At 38.7% G+C, this 18,973-nt stretch overlaps 1 protein-coding gene and 1 long non-coding RNA gene across 6 annotated transcripts in view; one reads left to right on the top strand and one right to left on the bottom strand.

The window, feature by feature from the left end:
- Window positions 1–2,012: 2,012 nt before the first annotated feature.
- LOC112976804 lies at window positions 2,013–5,633 on the bottom strand. The gene is made up of 2 exons (XR_003257160.1): window positions 5,471–5,633; window positions 2,013–3,270 (listed from the first exon to the last, which is right to left on the bottom strand). It is a non-coding gene; the product is annotated as an uncharacterized LOC112976804 (long non-coding RNA).
- A 73-nt stretch (window positions 5,634–5,706) lies between these two features.
- Window positions 5,707–18,973, top strand: part of ERCC6L2 (ERCC excision repair 6 like 2) — a 54,792-nt gene continuing 41,525 nt past the window's right edge. For 4 of the 5 annotated variants that reach the window (XM_026088433.1, XM_026088434.1, XM_026088431.1 and 1 more), the window contains exons 1-6: window positions 5,708–6,196; window positions 9,899–10,323; window positions 12,198–12,317; window positions 13,733–13,926; window positions 16,323–16,484; window positions 17,451–17,658. In XM_026088433.1, coding sequence (XP_025944218.1) covers window positions 6,178–6,196; window positions 9,899–10,323; window positions 12,198–12,317; window positions 13,733–13,926; window positions 16,323–16,484; window positions 17,451–17,658 — 1,128 coding nt within the window. In that variant the 5' untranslated portion in view covers window positions 5,708–6,177. Of the gene's footprint in view, window positions 6,197–9,898; window positions 10,324–12,197; window positions 12,318–13,732; window positions 13,927–16,322; window positions 16,485–17,450; window positions 17,659–18,973 lie in introns of all 5 variants that reach the window. The other variant, XM_026088435.1, reaches the window with a different exon arrangement.

The raw sequence follows: 18,973 nt of genomic DNA on the forward strand, positions 1-18,973 counted from the left end.
CTGTAGCAGACATCCTCCACAATGCTGTCCCCACGTTGGTCTGCCCTCTAATACTGACCCATGAGCTCTCAGCTGGCTCCTCACCCACCCCCAAGCAGTGTCCCATGGATCCCCACTGTTCTCTCACATAAAGGGCCAATCCCCATCCTCACTGTCCCAGTCTGTCCTTCCTAAACAGCCGGTATCCATCCAGGGTAGCACTCCAGTTGGGTAAGCTATCCTGCCATGTTTCCATAATCCTGATGAGATCGTAGCCCTGCAGCTGCACACAAGGGCTCTAATTCCTCCTGTTTGTTCCCTATGTTGCGTGTGTTAGCCTACAGGCACTTCAGAGCATCCAGTCATGCTGATTTCCATGAAGTATGAGAGCTTCTTGAACATTATTAATGGGGAATGTGTAAAATACTGTGGCAAATGAACACCTGGAAAGACAAAAGGCCTTCCAAAATGTTTAATTTAGTGCATATCACAAAACTAAGTTCTCAGTTCCTCTTTGTACTTTTAATGCTGCCATTAACATCACTGAATTGAATAACCTCTTCTTTCTTCTAGTATACAATTAAACAAATGACTTGCATTTTCAACAGTTCTAGGGGCCTGTCCTTTCTATGGTTTCAGTGAGGTCTGCAAATACTCACTGCATTTGAGACTCACTAACTTGCTTTGTTTTCAGATATGCTGACATGAAGGTTGCTGTAAATGTAACTAAGCTGCCCCTTTTAGATGCACATCAGTTAATTTATCTCCCCTCTCTGTCGAAGCAGAGTGAACAGAAAGGCCACAATGTTACATCTGAAACGCTTTCAAGGATATAGCACATCTTTAAAAAAGTGCTTATCCCCATTGTCCTATTCATTTTGGCTGTTATCTGAGTCTAACACTCCTCTCACAAAATCTAAACTAAGTCAAATATGAGTAGAATTCAGATTTTCCTATGGAGTTTGGACAAATATTTGAACCTTTCAGCAATGGCAACAGTTTTTCAAAATGAAATCCTTTTACAAATCTTTCTATGCAGAAACATGGTGAGACATATTTTAGACAGCCCAGCAAATAACTTCTAACTTGAGCTAGAAATAATTCCTGAAAGAAGGACTTTTATTTTCTAAAAACTTTTAAAGATACATGACAGAAGTAAATCAATTCACTGGACTCTGAAAACATTCTCATTATGGGCCAAGTCCTATAAGGGTACTGCAGGAGAGAAGTCCTAATCTCCGTGGGCCAGCTTCTCTCTTGTGTTCTAGCTTTTTTTTTTTTCCCAAGTGGCATAAGATACAGAGGCTGTTTGTAATTTGCTGGAAGAACTGTAATGGCAGAGGAAAATTCTCTGTTGGCATAAAGCTAACCAACTGTTCCTGTTAACAGTGCCTTCCTCTCTTTCTTGTCCCTCTTGAAGGAAAGCATTACAAGGATGTAATGGAGACTCATTCTAGTGACTTCAGTGGGATTTTGTAGTACAATTCAGCCTCCAGCTAATCCACTGAGATCTTACCACTGACTTAAAAGCAGAATGAGATCCTTGGAGTGTAGGCAGAATTTTATTCCCAGTTTGCTTATTAGAAAAATTAAAAGTGTTTAAGCAAGAATTTAATCTGTTTCTTATTTCATTCTATTCTGAAGTCATAAAACTGTATTTGTGACAGTAAAATAACAGCTGTACTCTGCAGGAAAGAGTCTTTATTAAACACAAATATCTCCATAAGAATCAAATGCAACATAATATCAGTTAAATAAACACTTTGTGGTATAAACACACATTTATCTTCAAGTACAACCCAGCATAAAGGTCTGCCATAGAGGAACAGCCTATACTCTTGCTGATTTTTCTGAGATGTTCTGAGGACTGAGGTGTATTAAGTATCTGAGGTCATGATGGAGTTACATTGTGTTTATTTTGCCAAGTTTTTTAAATCTGAAATGTCATCCTGTTTGCAGCTTTGGTTTTATGAGAGTATGGTTCTTGTCACATTCCTTTTGAATGAATGTAGTAAAGCACATGACTGCATGTATATTTTTAAAACAATATAATTTATTGGTACTGTATTACATACAATTTTTAAACAACCTCCCCCAATATATGTGGTGCCTGATATTCACATATTGTTCCAGAAACTGTATTAGTGCTTTGATGCCAGCTACTCTCTCATTAGTCTGATAGAATTGGTTAATCAAACACAATCCATTTTTCATCAATTTCAGTTAGAACCAAACTCTGGCTAACAGCAAAGACAACTTACAGAAGCAACTTAGTGTTGCTTCTGGCTGCAGAGGTCTTCATTACTCTCAGAGCAGGCAGGTAGGAAACAGCACATAGACCCATATATTAGAATCTCTATTGCCTTATTTGTCTCTGAAAATATTCTATGCACAAGGGTGTAGAACTCTGATTAGCCAGTCTGACTATCTATCTTCACTGTACCCAATTCTACTGCAGATACATCAAGGGTTCAGGCTTTTTTCTCTAGTGCTTAATCCCTCCCCAAAATGTCATTAAATCAATTGAAATTATCAGATAATCAGTAACAATGACAGAGATTCATCACAAGTTGATGTATTCTGCATCAAAAATATAATCAAAGTTGCTTTAAAAATGGATCTTGCATGATATTTACAAATCTATGCTTAATTTTCATTAGTGAAACTAGCTAATATTGCACTATTAAAAATACATTTATGTGTTTGTCAAAATAATAAGGATGTGGGAACTTAGGCCTTTCCTGTAACATGCTATTAAATTGCTACTGAGATATGAGGCAAGCTGGCCAGACGTCTTGGAGGGGGTGGAATTTTTTTGGTAAGAATAAGATGGTTGTTAATTATTGAGTTTATAATTTGCAAACTCTTCTGATAATGGGCAGACATGAGACTGCTGTGGAAACTGGGCCTCTATCACTTAAGTGTTACCCACAAAAGCTAGATTTTGTTGCATGTATGGTATAAAATTTACCATAACTTACTCATCTTTCCTCTTTTTAATACAAACTGTAAGCCTGCTCTCTGAGTGCCACAGTTACACATTCCATCAACTATTATCCCTGTTTGTTTACAATTACAATTTCTTCTTAAAGAATAACTTTAGATCCCCTTTTTTGCTCTGGATTTTGCTACAGATAAAGGCTGCAGTGGGAAGAAATTCAGTTACAGGATAGTTAGTATGCATCAAGATGCCAAATAATTACCTCTAGCTTGATCCCAAGGGCTGTTTTTATGGCATTTGCCAAAAGCTAGTTGTTGTCTTGTATTTCAGGCTGGGATGCAGACTAAAGTCTAGAAGCAAGAAAAATAAAAAAGTAGGAGAGTAATCTGGCACCTTACTGAGAACACTGGCAGAAAGAACTAGCAAGTAGTGTTGCCCAATAAATTAAAAAGAAAATATTTAACATTAAAGTGAGCATTTACTACAAGATACCATCCCTGCTTTGGGGCTCGATGTTTGAACACGCCATCAAATACAAGGCTAATCTTTTTTGGAGCATGCTAACTATTTTTGAGAGAAAAAAATCTCTGCAAACTCAACAGTTTTCAGGCATTCATTTGACTATATGCTTGGAGTACCAGATGATACAAGTAGAGTGGCATAGGATTGCATCTAAAGCTGATTACAATTTTCTTGTGGATGTTAGGTTCTCTTAAAGCTACACAATACACTACACTCTCTTTTCAGCAGCTTAAACCAACCTGGATAAAATTAATCAATAACCAACTTATGACACAGTAACAAGATTTGTAGATTATATTAAGTAAATCACAGTCTTCTTTAAATAAGGGAACAGTTTCCCTGTTAAATTAACTTGCCTTAAAATGTGTGAAAGAATTTATTAAATAACTTCTTTAATTAGCTTCTTTTGGAGACTATATATAGCATTTGCATGACTTTCACTATCCAGAATATAGTTCTGAGACTCAGAAGGGGTTTTTTGTTTAGGATTGTTTTTTAAGGATGAAGAAATTCCATGCCATTCCATATTCATTTACTGATTAACTCTTGTGGAAGCTTTACTAAATTTTTTCCACTTTTACATTTAGCATTTTATAAAAAAAAATTTTGGGTGTACTTTATCTCACATTACACTCAGATTCCTTCATTCTTAGACCTTCTAACACATTATGCCATGTGCAAGGAGTCTAACACAAGAGACTAAGCCCCCCAGCAATGTGAAAAGAAGCACTGCTGTCTGGTCAGAACGCTACAGTAGAAATTAAGAGACCTGACATGAACCGTTCCTCCTTTGAAATTGGTGGGTTTGCTATTGAATTCAGGAATTCAGTGCAGCCTGGATTTCTGAAGACTCTGTGTCCTGTTCCTGGCTCTGCCAGTGACCTGGTTTGTGTCACATGACAGGTCCTGTCACTATATTCCTTTGTAGAATACATTTAAGACATAGGAATGAGTAAGAAGGAACTAATAGGACTAAATATTTTATCAGCTGCCTCCCTTTATGCCTTTCTATCAGCCTATACTGTTTCACCGAATGTTATGAACCAGTAGCATGAGCTCTAGCCTATCCGTAAGCCGGTAACTACTGTTCTGCTTCTCAGTGTTTATTACTGACATTTCAAATATTGTCTATTTGGTATAGAGATATTTTTAACCTACAGAAAAATCAAAAAAAAAAAAACCTGTTTAGACTACCTCAAAGTAAACTTATAATTCAATTATTTAGGAAGAAACAGACAAAAATCAGTTTTTGGGTTATCTAGTTTGAAAGTTAGCACTAGGTGTTCTGAAACTGGTACAAGCAACTGGAAAAAAATTGTTCAGTGTTCTCTATTTCAAAATGGCTCCGGAAGCCTTAAGATGGTAAATGTTTATCTCTGTTTCCCTTGTTAGTTTTGAATTTGACACACTATGTAGAAGCAAGTCATCACCCAGTTCTGGAGTAAAATACATGTGCAAAACACAACTTTGAATCTAAATCTCTGTTGAAAGGGGACATCCTACTTGCTTGACTTTTTGCTGACTTGAAGGGTTGAGATCAGTTTGTAAAAAAGCAGTCCAACCCAGCCAGTTCTGTTGACAATAGAAGAGATGCTGTCATCAGTTTCAGCAAGAAAATTTAGCTTTTCAGGAAAAGAAAAAATCTGCAGACTTCAGTATGTTTAAAACAAATTATAAGAGAGCTGACAGTCTTGAAGATTTGTGGAAACTGTGGCAACAGTTGAAAGCGGCCTGATTAAATTCCAGCTTGAGTAATCATGCTCCACTGGGCTACGTTCACGTGACTGTGTATTTTTTGCTTGTTGTAATTTTGCACAACAGCATTACTCACAGCAGATTCCACCTCTGTGCACTGCTGCACAGAAACGTATTTAATTTTGTGTTTGTACCATGGTATAGCAGCGTATAGCCCAGACATTCAATATCCCCGATCCCAAACTGGATTTTACTCCCCCCACCAGCACCCACAGAGTTATGGCTGCCCTCAGGCCAAGCACCCTCAAGCGCCCTGCACAGCAGTACTTCTACCTGTTGGCTGTGAAACGTTAGTAAACACGAGAGCGCTGGGCCGCGGAGCGCCTGCCCTCACCACCGCCCACGGCTCTGCTCTCGCCCTAACGGCCCAACGGCCGCGGCGCGCGCGAGAACGGCCGCCAGCCTCGCGAGACTTCCCCGCGAGGCCTCCTCTCGCTTCGCGGCCGGCTCCTTTAAGAAAAAAATCCCGTGGGGCTGCTCCTCTCGCGATACCCGCTCGCCCCCTCCCCCCCCAAACTGGCAGGCCGAACCTCCGACGCCCGGTGAAGTGGGGGCGGGGCGGAGCGGGGCGCAGGGAGGCCCGGCGGCCCGCACCTGCCGTCACCGGCGCCTCGTGCCGAATCCCACCCTTCCTCTCCCGGCCCGAGCGGCGGCGGGCCGCGGCCGTTACCGACGCCGCCGGGCCGTTAGCAGCGCCGCCCGGTCGTTAGCGGCGGCAGCTCTCCCGTCACGAAGCGCCGTAAAATGCCCCCCGGGGGCGGGGGGCGGCTGCGGTGCGCTTAGCGAGGCTCCCGCAGCGCGCTGCTGCGGCACCGTGCTCGGGGGGAGCGCGGGCGAGGAGGCGCCCGAGCCCCTCAGCGGCTCGTCTTGGCGCCGGGCCCCGAAGCGGCTGGGCGCGGCCGGGCGCCTCCCGTTACCCCGCTCTCCCTGGGCGCCTTAACGCGCAGGCTCTGCCGCCGCGCGCATGGCCGTAAACTAAAATGTGCGATGATGCCCCAGGTAAGCGTCTTTCGTTTGTGCTTTCGGAGCGAGGCAGGTGTTGGTTGCCTGTAACGTATGCTGGGGTGGCAAAATCATGGTTGAGTAAGAGCAGGGCCGGAAGTTAGTTACCAGGCGCTTGGTAGTCGGCGGCGGGTGCGTGCGCTTCGAGGCGCTGCCTCACGCTGCCCCTGGGGAAGAGAGTGCCCGTGGCCCCGTGCTGTGGCGCAGGGGGCCCGGGGGGCTTGTTGTCTGACAGTAACTGGCATGCACATCTCAGTGCCAAAGCGCTCTGAGGCCTTGCTTAGCAGAAAAGCTGAACTGTCTAAGAAGCACAATGGTGTGTGTATGTCTTAAGAGCTTTCAGTGAGAAAACTGTTTTTAAATCAGTCCTGCTTATAAGAAATGTTCATTTTGAATTTGTTTTTTGGGGGGAAAAGTGGAAACATATGTTGAAGTGAATTCAAAACATTCTGCTTCAATGTTTTTTGGGAAGAAAACATTTTGAATTTTGTTAGAGTTTTTTGTTTAACAATTTTGTATTTAAACTTGATAATGTAAGAAAGAAAATTTTTTGCTGTGTAGCATCTTGAATTTTGTTTTTATAGGCTATTTTTTATTTGGGGATGAAAACAAACTTTGCACTCTAAGTGGTCAAACCTCAGTAGTTACAAAGTATTCATAGTTTTGCCTGTTTTATATAGGAGCAGTTGTTGGAGTGAACTAGCAGCTTGGCAGTAGAGCACTATCAACATGATTTAGAACAGTCAATATATATAATGGCACTTTTTCCAAGTGTTGTAGCAGGATAAATATAGCCAGGCATCTTAAACATTGGTTTTTAGCATTGATGGCAAGTGTACTAAATCATGTTGGTATATCCACTCTAGGAAGTCATCCTAGGATAAACTTCCTCACTTGTAAAGCTAGAACTCTATGTAAATAATTGTTGTGGTTCACAAAAAGTTTGTGAATTGGCATGGTTAAAGTACCAATTCTTGCTTTGGCTTGTACACCATTGCTTTCGGGGATATTGGTGCAATGGTGGCCTTTTTACAATTGCTTTGCCATTCCTTCACTTTTTCTCATTCTATGCCTTATTTCTTACTAAGTTTGGAATCTGGTATTGCTGAAACTATGGCCAGTAGTATTCACTGTGCTTTGCACCTCAAACTCAAATTCTAACAAATCATATTCAAGGTCATAAAACTCAAGTAAATGCTTAGTTAAAAACAAAGGCACTGTAATCTTAAATCATAGTTTTAACTTGAGGCTTTGAGGTTTTTTTTTTTTTTAAGACTATTTTGTTACGTGTCACTTTAGATATGACTGTAAAAGAAAGTAGTTATGGAAATTCTCTCTCATTTTAAATTTTGTCTTGCAAGTTTAACAGCATGCTATATAGAGCTGGTTTCATTTTATCAGCGTTCTTTCCTAACTTTGAGCAATCGCACAAAGATTTAGACACTATTGGTAGAAGTTTATGTGCATGGTTTTCCGCATGTATTTGGGCATGCATGTGAGACAGTAGAAATGCCTTAAAATTTCAGAGATTGGCTGCATACAATTTATACTGTCTGTACTTCTGCGTCCTTCACCTCAAAAAAATGCATTAGAATTGCAAGCTTTAATGAAGATCAGCAAGAATGGCTGAAGGTATGGAGCAGCTTACTTATAGGGATCAAGCTGTGGGGTGGGACTTCTCAGCCTGAACAAGGATGATGTGGAGGTGTTCAGAAAAAGATCCACAAAATCATGCATGATATGGAGCCCATATATAGAAATGGATGGGTTATGATCTCATTAATAGTCCTCGGTTTAGTTTGTAGAATCCAAGTTTATAGCAGGCAAAAGTTTGTCATGCAATAGAACGCAGACCTGTGAAACTCTTAGTCAAAAGACTAATTGAATGCAAGAAATCTGCATGTGTTGAAGGGGGAATGGAACAGGTACTTGGAAGAGAGCTCTCCTGGGGATTACTAAATAGACAACCATAACTGGCTCAGGAAATCTACAGAATTAAAAATAGTTTAAGCCTGGAGAATTTTAGAAGAGAGTTTTTCTATACGCTCATGCTATATTTACTGTTACCTGGATGTCAACTTACGGCCTCTGGTCATTACAGAGTAGTGGGTAGGTGGACTTTCTTATGTTCTCTTTTATTGTGTATAATTTGATTATATTAAAAATTTAAAATATTATCACTGATCTAATTAATGAAGAGAATAATTCTTTGAGGGTACAGTTCCAGAAGCTGGGGGAAATGACTCAGGAAATGGTGAGAAGAACATATCCTCTCAATGAGGTTTTTGCACTGAGGCATGACAATAGGGGAAAGTGGAGTTTCTTGCCTTCAAGACTTCCTCTTTTCTGTTCCTTACCTCTCTGAAAAATAACTGAGTTGTATTTCTATTTCTTTTGTTGTCTCAGCACTAAATCAGTATGCAGTGAAATGCACAGAAAGATGTATTGCCACTGGTCATAGGTGTGAAGTTCAAATCCTTGTTCTGATGCAAAATTCTCTCTCTTGCTTCTTTCCATAAAAACCTGTCCCAGGTGCCTCTCACTGCTGCTGTTAATGCTTTTTCACAGAAGTAGCAGAATGATATTCCAACAAATAAATTAGAACAATAAAAGCTCTGAGGTGAATCATCCATATCAGTTTCTTTGATTTGAGAAAGCTCAGTACAGGAAGGCTGAAAATGGTTTCCACATATTCAAAAAGACGAGAACACTGCCTCAGTTCAAGTTGGAAAACTTCCTAAGCAGCCGTTATTTCCTAGGTCTTTCTCTTTTTACTATAAAGAGCAAAAGCCTTATATTTTCTAATAAGGATACTTTATTGGATGTTTCCTTGTTAATTTGATATGTGTTCTCTAAGCTTTGTGCTGTTGTTCTTATCCTCCTCTTTCCATCATCTCTTAGCAGCATTTACTATTTAAAAAGTTGTCTTTGTATGTGAAGTGTAAAAACAAGATAGCTGAAAATGACCTGTTTGTTTATTAATCTGTTGTTAATATTTGTTGTGCTGTATTAAGGCTGTACTCAGAAGATATAGAGGAACAGATGTTACAGTTCCAGACTTGACTGCTATGTAAGGAATTTATTGAGTGATTAGCCACTTCCATGAATAATGTAGGCAAATGGTATGATACTATATGTTTTTAAATCACACCTCTGTTGTTCCAGAAGCCAGCTTTTTTTCACCAGTGCTAGACTTCCTTAGGAGAAAGGTGATGTTTTCATGCGCAATTACATTTGTAAAATAATTTATTAAAGGCACAGTACTAGATGCAAGTAGATCAAAAGTGCATATGATATAGAAGGTTGTTTTGATCAAGTCACCTGGTTTGTTAATTGGACTCTAAACCTGCAGGCATCAGCATATCCATGTTTATTTGTGTGAGCTCAAGGGAAATCTTCATGGAGTAACTTAATGTATCAGAGTTTTTCTACTGCAGATTCTTTAATACAGACTCAGATGTTTGTAAAATAGCACTGTTTTAACAAAATGTAATTTTATATGTTGCTCAGGATTTGGTTCTAAATTGTAACCAATATCATAGGTCTAGTGCTCCCTTCAATAAAATCTTGTATCTTATGTTGTATGCATTTTGTCAAATAAATTTTTATTAAATATTTTAAATAGTGTGACAAAATGAAATACTTTGTCCATTTGGACAGGTTTTCAGTATGCTTTTTATTTGTTTGTTTTTCTCATAGATAGATGGCACATTGGAGATAAATGCCTTGCCCCTTGTCTTGAAAATGGGAAACTTTATGAAGGAACAGTAAAGTCTATTGAAAAGGACAAGAATGGGAAATCATTTGCTGTTGTATCATTCTTGGAGTCTGAAGAAAGGAAAATACTAATAACTAATCTTCATAGAGTCAAATCCAGTAAAGATCCCTGGAAAAACTTAATATTTGATGATGATGATCTGGAAAAGCCTAATTTTCCTGACCAAAATCTTCCATCTCCTGCAATTGCTTTTAAATTATCTGACAATGGGGATTGTATCCCATATACAATTAACAGATATCTGCGTGATTATCAAAGAGAAGGAGCCCAATTCCTGTATGGACACTATGCTATTAAAAGGGGGTGTATTCTTGGAGATGATATGGGCCTTGGAAAAACAATACAGGTATGCATTGTGGAATTCTCATCTGATGGTTATTTAATCACAATATCAAGTTTGCAGAAGAAAAATATGTTTTTGAAGAATATTTTATTTATATATTTATAAAATGCAGTATTTGTGTTCTTAAAGTTTACAGTATGGGGGAGGTAGTTCAGTGCATGTGAAGAAAAAGAGCTCATTTCACTTGTTTAGAAAATATTAGTATGTATAAATGAAATGTTAATTAAAATTCATTATTTAGCAGTTAACTCATTTACAGTCTTAGGGAAAATTTGTTGTATGCTTGTCAATTGGCCAAAACTTTCCAGTCTTAAACTAAAGCATGAGTTCTGAGAGAAGGACTTTTCTTGAAGTCTTTTGCATTGCAATGTTCTTTCCATTTCTCAGTGGATTTTTGGTTAATTTGGTTTGGCTGTCTGGCTCTTTCTTCTCAAGCTAAAGTTGAGATGGAGACAAGTAGAAAAACACTTTTTTTTTTAATCATGATTTTGCTGAATTAAAGTTTCCTATAAAGGCCTTTAGGTTGCTTCCTGCTTTATCTGGAAGAGTCAAAGGTTTCTCAGCAGAGTTGACCTCTTTTACAGCCTTTGCTTTAGTTACAAATTTGTGATGCATAACTCTTCCATAAAGGGAGGATCTGGAAGACACATGGGATTTTACGTTTTGTTGAATTTTCTTCTTATTCTTGAAAGGATTAAAAAAGATACTAAAATCAAACAACGTGCAAACTTGCAGCAGCCTCCTACCTTCAGTTTATATGAAGCATCATGTATAAAAATGCCTTTTTTTTTTTTTCTTTCTTCCACATACCTGTTTCTCACCCAGCTGCCCCATATGTGATGGGTTTCCCTCTCTTCTGCTCTTTTACCTCCACTCTTCTCAGGTATTTTTCTGTCAGCTCTGCACTCCTGTCTGGCCTTTTCCCCCCACCATTGGAGGGAGAAAGCTTTGGGTGCCTCTCTCTTTTCTTAGTNGGGGGGGGGGAAAGCAACAGCTGACAGCTTTACCTCTGCCCTGCTATGAGCAGCTGTATAGCAGCTGCCGAGGGAAGGGGCTAGAGCTGGCTGCCCTGAGTAAATAGGGCCCGTTGAATTTCCAAAAGAAGGGCACCTCTGTCTGACAACACATCTGGTTCTTGCTGCTGCTTAGCCCCATGGATGCCATTTATTCTAAGCGGGTTTTACAAATATGACTATTCTGGCCAGATATCTCTGTGCCTTCTGCCTGGTTTGGATTGCCATGACAGCAGCTTGGAATAGCCCAGCTCATGCTGCTTGTCCTCACTGTAATGTCTTGTAATAAATGTCCCATAATCAAAGGGGAAGAAAAATCACCTGACAGTGACTGAGTTGAGGCACATGACTGAATAATAGGCCCAAACACAACAGAAAGAACTGGTTTTGTAGATAACAGGAATTTGAAGGAAAGGAACATACATGAAACTACACATTTTTAAGAATCTAACCTTTAGTTTAAACCTTTTCTTCCTTTTGCAGAAGTAGTATTGGACTAACATTAGCAAGTATCTCTTCCTTCTGTTTTCTCATCCAAGATTCATGTGCCATCCCTTTTCAGGAAAATTCCCAGGCATGTTTCATCTCTAGTTTTTCTTGGCTCCTTTATCCATATTTTTAAAAATTTTTCCTCTTAGATGACTGAAGTGTGAAATTGCTCAAGAAGCACACTTACCACAAATGCAGGATTCTCCAAAGAGAGGGGTTCCTATTTTAAAAATGGAAGTCAGTTAAAAAAGAAAGAAAAAAGTTTTACTAAGTCTAATTCAGGATCTTTTCCTAAATGTTTACTTGCAATAAAAGATGTTCACTTTCTGTTTACATTTTTGTACCTGATTACTGAGGATTGTTTTCTTTCTTGAGGTCATTTCGTTTCTGGCTGCAGTGCTGCACAAGAAGGGAACACGTGAAGATATTGAAAATAATATGCCAGAATTTTTACTGAGGACAGTGAAAAAAGAATCGAAATGTAGCCCCAAGAAGGTACAGCTTTTGTTGATATAAATTTAAAGGTTTTGGTAAAAGGCGATACAGTTTTTGTTGTCATTTGTTTGTTTTGGGAGTTTACATACATTCATTTTTAATGTTTAGTGTAGATCGGAGGTTCATGGCCTTCTTAGCAGTGTTAGGGCAGCTTCTGGTTTTTCAAATTTTCACAGTGTTTCCTCTAGCTGTTACTGTCCAATCTATTACTTTCGTCAGTCTGTTCTAACAGAAGACATTTGCAAATATCTGGATGAGATTTGTGGCTAGAGTACTCTGAAAAGCCTGTGTCACTGAGTAGTAAACTAGAGTTTTGCATGATCGTGTTTCTAAAATACAAAAAGCATGTGTGTATCTATAAGAACGAATATAGAGATTTATGTAACAATTGTGTGAAGAAGAGAGATCTGAAGATCACTTTAATTTTATCCATGAGAAGACCCATTCAATTTTCTGTATTCTATTGCTATTTTTGTTTTATTGGAATAATTGGAATATTTGACTGGCCGAATGGTTCATACGACTATAATTCTATGAGGAACAGTTTCGAAAAAGATGGGCAGGGAAGAAGAGGTGAAGGGGTGGCCCTGTCTGTGAACAAAGAGGAGTGGTTCTGACCACATATAAGAGAAGAAAAATTTCACTATTAGGGCCATTAGGCATTGGAACAGGTCGCCTAAAGAGGTGGTGGACTGCCCCCCATCCTTGAAGGTTTTGAAGACCGACTGGGCAAAGCCCTAAATGACCTGGTCTGAATTCAGTGTTGCCCCTGCTTTGCCCAGGAAATTAGACTAGATTCTTCATGAGATCCCTTCCCACCTGAATGCTTTTATGATTCTACGATTAAAGAGTTCTACAGGCTATCTTAAACCTTTAAGTGTGTTTGGATACTTTCTATTCTAAAGTCATGTATTTACTAGCTTTGTGAATTGGAGCAAGCTGTTTAACCTCTTCATGCTTCTGTTTTCCCCATCTGTAAAATGTTTTATGATATATGGATACAGATGTTATATCAAAGCAAAGTGATAGTGTCTTGTGTGCTTTATTGCAGTTTCTTATGCTTTGTCTGTGGAAATAAATTTAATAATTTATGTAAATGCTATTAGAGTATAATTTGAATAAGTAACACTATTGCTTTGGTATTTTTGTAGTATTTTAGTGTGTGTGTTTTTTTTCCTCTAGTATTTACACACTGTGAATAAGCTGAATATTTCTTAATTTATTTTGTTGACTTCTTAGGTATTTTTTATTCTATGCATGTAACAGTAGATAAATATTAAATACAGATGTGACAGAATTAAACAAAATTCAAACTACATAGCAGTAAAATAAAACTCAAGATTCTAACTTTCCTTATTGAGAAAGTGCTATGTTTTAGATTTTCTAGTAGTACTGTAACAGCTATTTGTTTTCAGACTTTCCTTATAGTGGCCCCTCTTTCTGTGCTGTACAACTGGAAGGATGAGTTAGACACATGGGGCTACTTCAAGGTTGCAGTCTTGCACGGCAATAAAAAGGATGATGATTTGAGTCGCATCAAGCAAGGGAAATGTGAAGTTGCCCTTACAACGTATGAGATACTTCGCCTATATTTGGATGATTTTAACAGGTAACAATTTTAATATATTTTGTGCAACCATAATTTTAACTGTCTGTTTAATATTAAATTGTTCCTTACAAATACTTATATGCTTCCTGTATAAAGTGCTTAGTGCTAAATCCAAAGACTTGCTGTGTGGAAGAAGAGAACCTATGTGTAGTGGATTTACCATATACTATCTTTGTAGGTGGGTGCTTAGGAAAAGTATTCAAATAGTTTTCAGAAAGCTATAATTACAAGTAAATTAGTCTTTCCCCCCCCCCCTTCCTGAGTGACCATGAAAGTATTTAAGTGCCTAGAGTTCATGTTTCCATAAGAACTTTCTACTCATTCTTTTGCAGCATGGCATATAAGGTTGGGAAGTCTATTGAGTCTGCTGGTTGACTGCAACAAAGTTAAATATTTTCACATAGCTAGTCTTTGCTGTTACCCCATTCATGAAATGTTCTTAAAAGCTGCAGGAATCGCCTACCTGAAAAGTCGTGGTAGCTAAAAGATACTCAGAAGGTATTTCTATCTTTTAGTATAGTGTAAGAAAAAAGTTGCTGGAAATTTTTAGCAAATGTTGACAAGATGTTTGGTCCTTATTTATGCTTCACATGACGTTCCACAAGCTTGATGAAATTCCTGACTCCTAAGAACTTTGAGATGTAAGGGGGGCGGGGGAACATGCGTGTATGTATATGTTGTGTATGTATATATGAAAATGTATATGTAGTTTTAAATATCTGATGGTCTTAGGAGAATCAGGGTCTTTCCGACAGCAGGTTGTATTAGAAATCCTGCTTTATTTGTCCCATTCCTGTTAGTATTCTTAAACCAGGTGTTTTGCCTTGCCTTTGGTGATGTTCAAAAGTACTTAGCCTCTCACCTGATCCCAGTGGTCCTCTTCACTTATTTCATCCTGGAAGTAGAGTGGAAATTGTGTGAATAGCTCTGTTAATAGTAGCAGCCTGCCCTTAGCTGCCAACATTCTCAGTGACCCTGCAGACCTTCTCGTGTTAGGTGATGGGAAAGGACTAGAGAACATCCTGGTGTTCTGGATGGCCCTCACCAAAACAGTCAGATCTCCTGTCTGTGCTTAGTTCTGGGGAAAAAAGTGAAGTAGAAGACAGCTAAGGGTGTTAAGTTAGCAGCACCTTTCATGCTCTTGTCTTTCTGAGGGACTCTCTAAGCTTGAGCACCAAATAGTGGTCAGGGAACAGGTGCATGTGCTGCACTGCCTGTATTGACACAGCAGATCTGCGGGGTGACTACACTTGTCAGTATGTTGCTTCAGCAGGCAGGTTGGCTGAACGGGCTCCTGTGGAGCATGTGACCAGATGGGCCTGTGGTCTTCTCTTGGCACTGAGAGAAGCTATATCTCTTGCTTAGCTAGGATGGTGGATTGGTCTCAAACATTGGTCTTAAATAAGAATTAATGATTTTAATGCTGTGCAAATTCTGGCCAACATCGTTGATATCTTGTGAGGGTGACTAAGCACTGGAACAGGTTGCCCAGAAAGGTTGTGGAGTCTCCTTCTTTGGAGAGACTCAGAAGCTGTCTGGACACAATCCCGGGCAACATGCTCTAGGTGACCCTGCTTGAGCAGGGGGGCTCGACTAGATGATCTCTAGAGGTCCCTTCCAACCTCAACCGTTCTGTGATTCTGTGACATGATCTTATGTTCAGACACTTCAGTTGGCTTGCAAGCTTTTATAACAGGTTAGCTATGAATCTCTTTACAGCTGATTTCCTATTCTTGCATTAGCCAAGCTTTAGAGTGGATACGTGAGAACTTGTGTAAAGGGAAAGGAAGAACACAGAAGCTCAAAAGTGCTACAAATTCAGTCTTCGAAATAGTCACCTAAAATACATAGGACTTGCTCAGGAAAGATGTTTCATTTTAAACATGCCTGTTTCTGCATTTTGCTTCTCAAAGTAACATCAAAGTGCTTTCATGTTGATACCATGCTGATAGAAAAGATTTCTGTCTATTTTTATTTATGCTGGATGGGTTTTGTTGGGGAAAATGAAGGTCATCTGCCCTTACCATGTTTCAGTAATTTACCTTCAGAAAACTATTAACTTATAAGTGGAATGAGTGCTGCTAAGAGGTGTTGGGTTGATAACTCCGGAGATGGAAAGCTGCTTTCTTTCACAGAAAGAAAGATTTGATACAGTCAACAGTAATTCCATCTATTTGACTATGTAGTTTAGCCATTAGGCTTAACTATGACCACTTAATTTACTAGGTGAATAGAATATAATGAAACTGGGTAATATAATGTAGTGTAAAATAGGAAAAACAAACATAAATATATATTTAATTATAATAATTATCATTACTTATGTGACTTGGTTTTGTGGGGTGATTGGATAAGATGGTATTTCAGTTAAGATGGTATTTCTTTTTGATCTGCAGCGTAGAGTGGTCTGCTGTCATAGTGGATGAAGCACACAGAATCAAGAATCCAAAGGCTCAAATAACTCAAACCATGAAGGCATTAAAGTGCAGTGTTCGCATAGGTCTTACTGGAACAATTCTTCAAAACAATATGAAGGAACTTTGGTGTGTCATGGACTGGTAAATAAAATATCTTTTTATATGGTTAAACACCCATATATCTTTGCCATGTGGTGGAGTTGGGCTAGGCCTGTGTCAAAAACCCTCAAGGTCCTTGTGAGAATATCAGTATTTTTTTTCCCCCCATATGTGTATTGACGTAAGATCCTAATAGATCCATCTGCAGTATGTATTTTGCAGGTATTTAATAAATTTGGAGTTCTCTTCATCATCTTGCTTCTTTGTGGAATTTGGGAAGCAGTACTTTTTCCTTCCTGTTTTTCTCTCCCCCACACAGCAGAGTGAGAGTCATTTTATAGCATTGAAAAAATGCCTGTGCCCCATCCCATGCATGCAAGTCATTCTGATTTACTTGGAAGTTGAAAGCAGTAATAATATTTTGCTGTTTTTTCAAAATGCACATATTTACAAAGCACCAATTCTTGTCCTGGGAAAGTTTTAAAGGAGAGAGGGAGTTGGAAATAAACCTAGATGTAAATCCAAACACAATAGTCTTACTGGGTATGCTTTACAAAGGAGAGAAAAAAAGCAAACGTATCTTGAATGTAAATGTCAAGAAAGAAATTCTTCAACGCTAAGCTTAGTACTGCATCTACTTCATTAAAACTATGGTGGTGGTTATAATAGATTGTTCCAAGCTACCGTGCTGCCAAGGATCTCTGAATTCTTCTTCCTGTTGGGTTTCTTAAGATTTTATTTAAGTTACAATACCTGTATAACCTGATTTTAATAAAAACAATAAAAATAAACCATTGCAAACATGACTGCTCAGCTTTGTATTTAGGCTCCTGAATAACAGCAGTCCTGTTCTTTGGAGGTTATCTATACTTGTGACTTATGTTGGTCTGCTGTTGTTTAGTTTTTTTGGAGATGGTGTCACTTTTCCTTAGGAGAAAAGGATAGCCTGCCTTGAAGTAAAGAAAATGCTAGTATTCCTTCTCCCCCCCCCCTTTTTTTTTTTAATAGGGCTGTACCAGGACTTCTGGGAACTAGAGTGCATTTCAAGAAGAAATTTTCTGATCCAGTGGAGCATGGCCAGAGGCACACTGCAACTAAAAGAGAGCTAGCAACAGGTCGCAAGGCCATGCTGAAGCTAGCAAGAAAAATGTCTGGCTGGTTCCTCAGACGTACGAAAGCTCTTATCAGTGATCAGTTGCCAAAAAAGGAAGACAGAGTAAGAGCATCTGCCCATTTCAAATACAACATTAATGAATATATCTATTCTTTTTTGTTTTTGTTGTGTTTTTTTTCTCTTTCATCATGCCTCTAGTAGTTTATGGCTTTCTTTTGGGCTTATGAACTTAAGAAGAATCCAGAGCCTTGAAAAAAATGCACACGCAGTAGTGTGCTTTGTTCACATAATTACTATGATTTCATGTTGAAATGGAGTTAATCAGGCATGAAAATGCTCAGCTAGACTTCTGACTAGTGATTTACACATCTATTTTATGTGCACTTTTGTAAGTACCTGTGCAAATCCACTGCAATGTATGTAAATCTCTTGAAATTCTGTGCAGGACTTCTGAATTCAAGACCTGGTATTTTGTACACAGAACAATTTGCTTTAAACATATATATATTTTTAACTCCTTCATTTTCAGTCATTTAAAAAAACTCAGAAAACCAATACCTAAAGCTGGCTGTTATAGGTCTGTAATCCTATTCATCTGATGCTGTTGTAAACATGTTAAAAAATATATATATTCTTTATGACTATAGCTAAGAATGCTTATTATGTGTATATATATATATTTGTGCTTTCCTTCTAAGTAGATAGATAAATTTGTTTGCAGCTGTTTTTGTTTTCAAAATTTGGTATTTGTTCTTCATTCTTAGTGTATAATAATGTCATCTAAACTGTCTTCTAAAGGAAAGATTAACAAAAACGTCAGTCAGTTGCTTTTCTAAATCTAGCAGGTTTTATTCTTTTCATTCTCTTGTTAATGTGAGTATATGTTCAAGTTACTGTTGTATTATTACAGCACAGCATGGTGCTGCTGCTGTGTGGGTGGCCTAGGTTAAGGAATGATCTTGGGATTTCTGTCTCCTGCTGCTTAAGACTAAAGATGTCATGGAGATGCCACCCATGGTCTCCAAGAGGAGGGATAAGAGTTTTGGCCATAGCACTGTATAGATCCCTGCCTTCTCACTGTTCTGACTGCCATAGGCCACCATTAGATTGAACTGTATTTCATTTGTTCTGCTTGTGGTAGTGCCCGACAGCAGCTAGCCCCTAAGGAGAAGGAAAGAAAGGGCAAATAAAGCAACTGGCAAAACAGGAGAATCCTTAATTAGTTATGCATTTATTGCTCTCACTCTACCCTACTCCTCCCTCCTTCCCCCCACAAAAGCTCTGTTGAAAAATTTGTGGAAACCTAACAGCAGATTGTTGTAGCTCAGTATTGGTACCCTCTGTAGTATTTGGGAGGGGTTAAATAATTATAGGTGCATTTTGGCTAAAATTTACTTTTTTACTGTTTTGGGGGTGG

Source organism: Apteryx rowi, unplaced genomic scaffold, assembly GCF_003343035.1.
Source record: "Apteryx rowi isolate R43461 unplaced genomic scaffold, aptRow1 scaffold_77, whole genome shotgun sequence".
Lineage (NCBI taxonomy): Eukaryota > Metazoa > Chordata > Aves > Apterygiformes > Apterygidae > Apteryx > Apteryx rowi.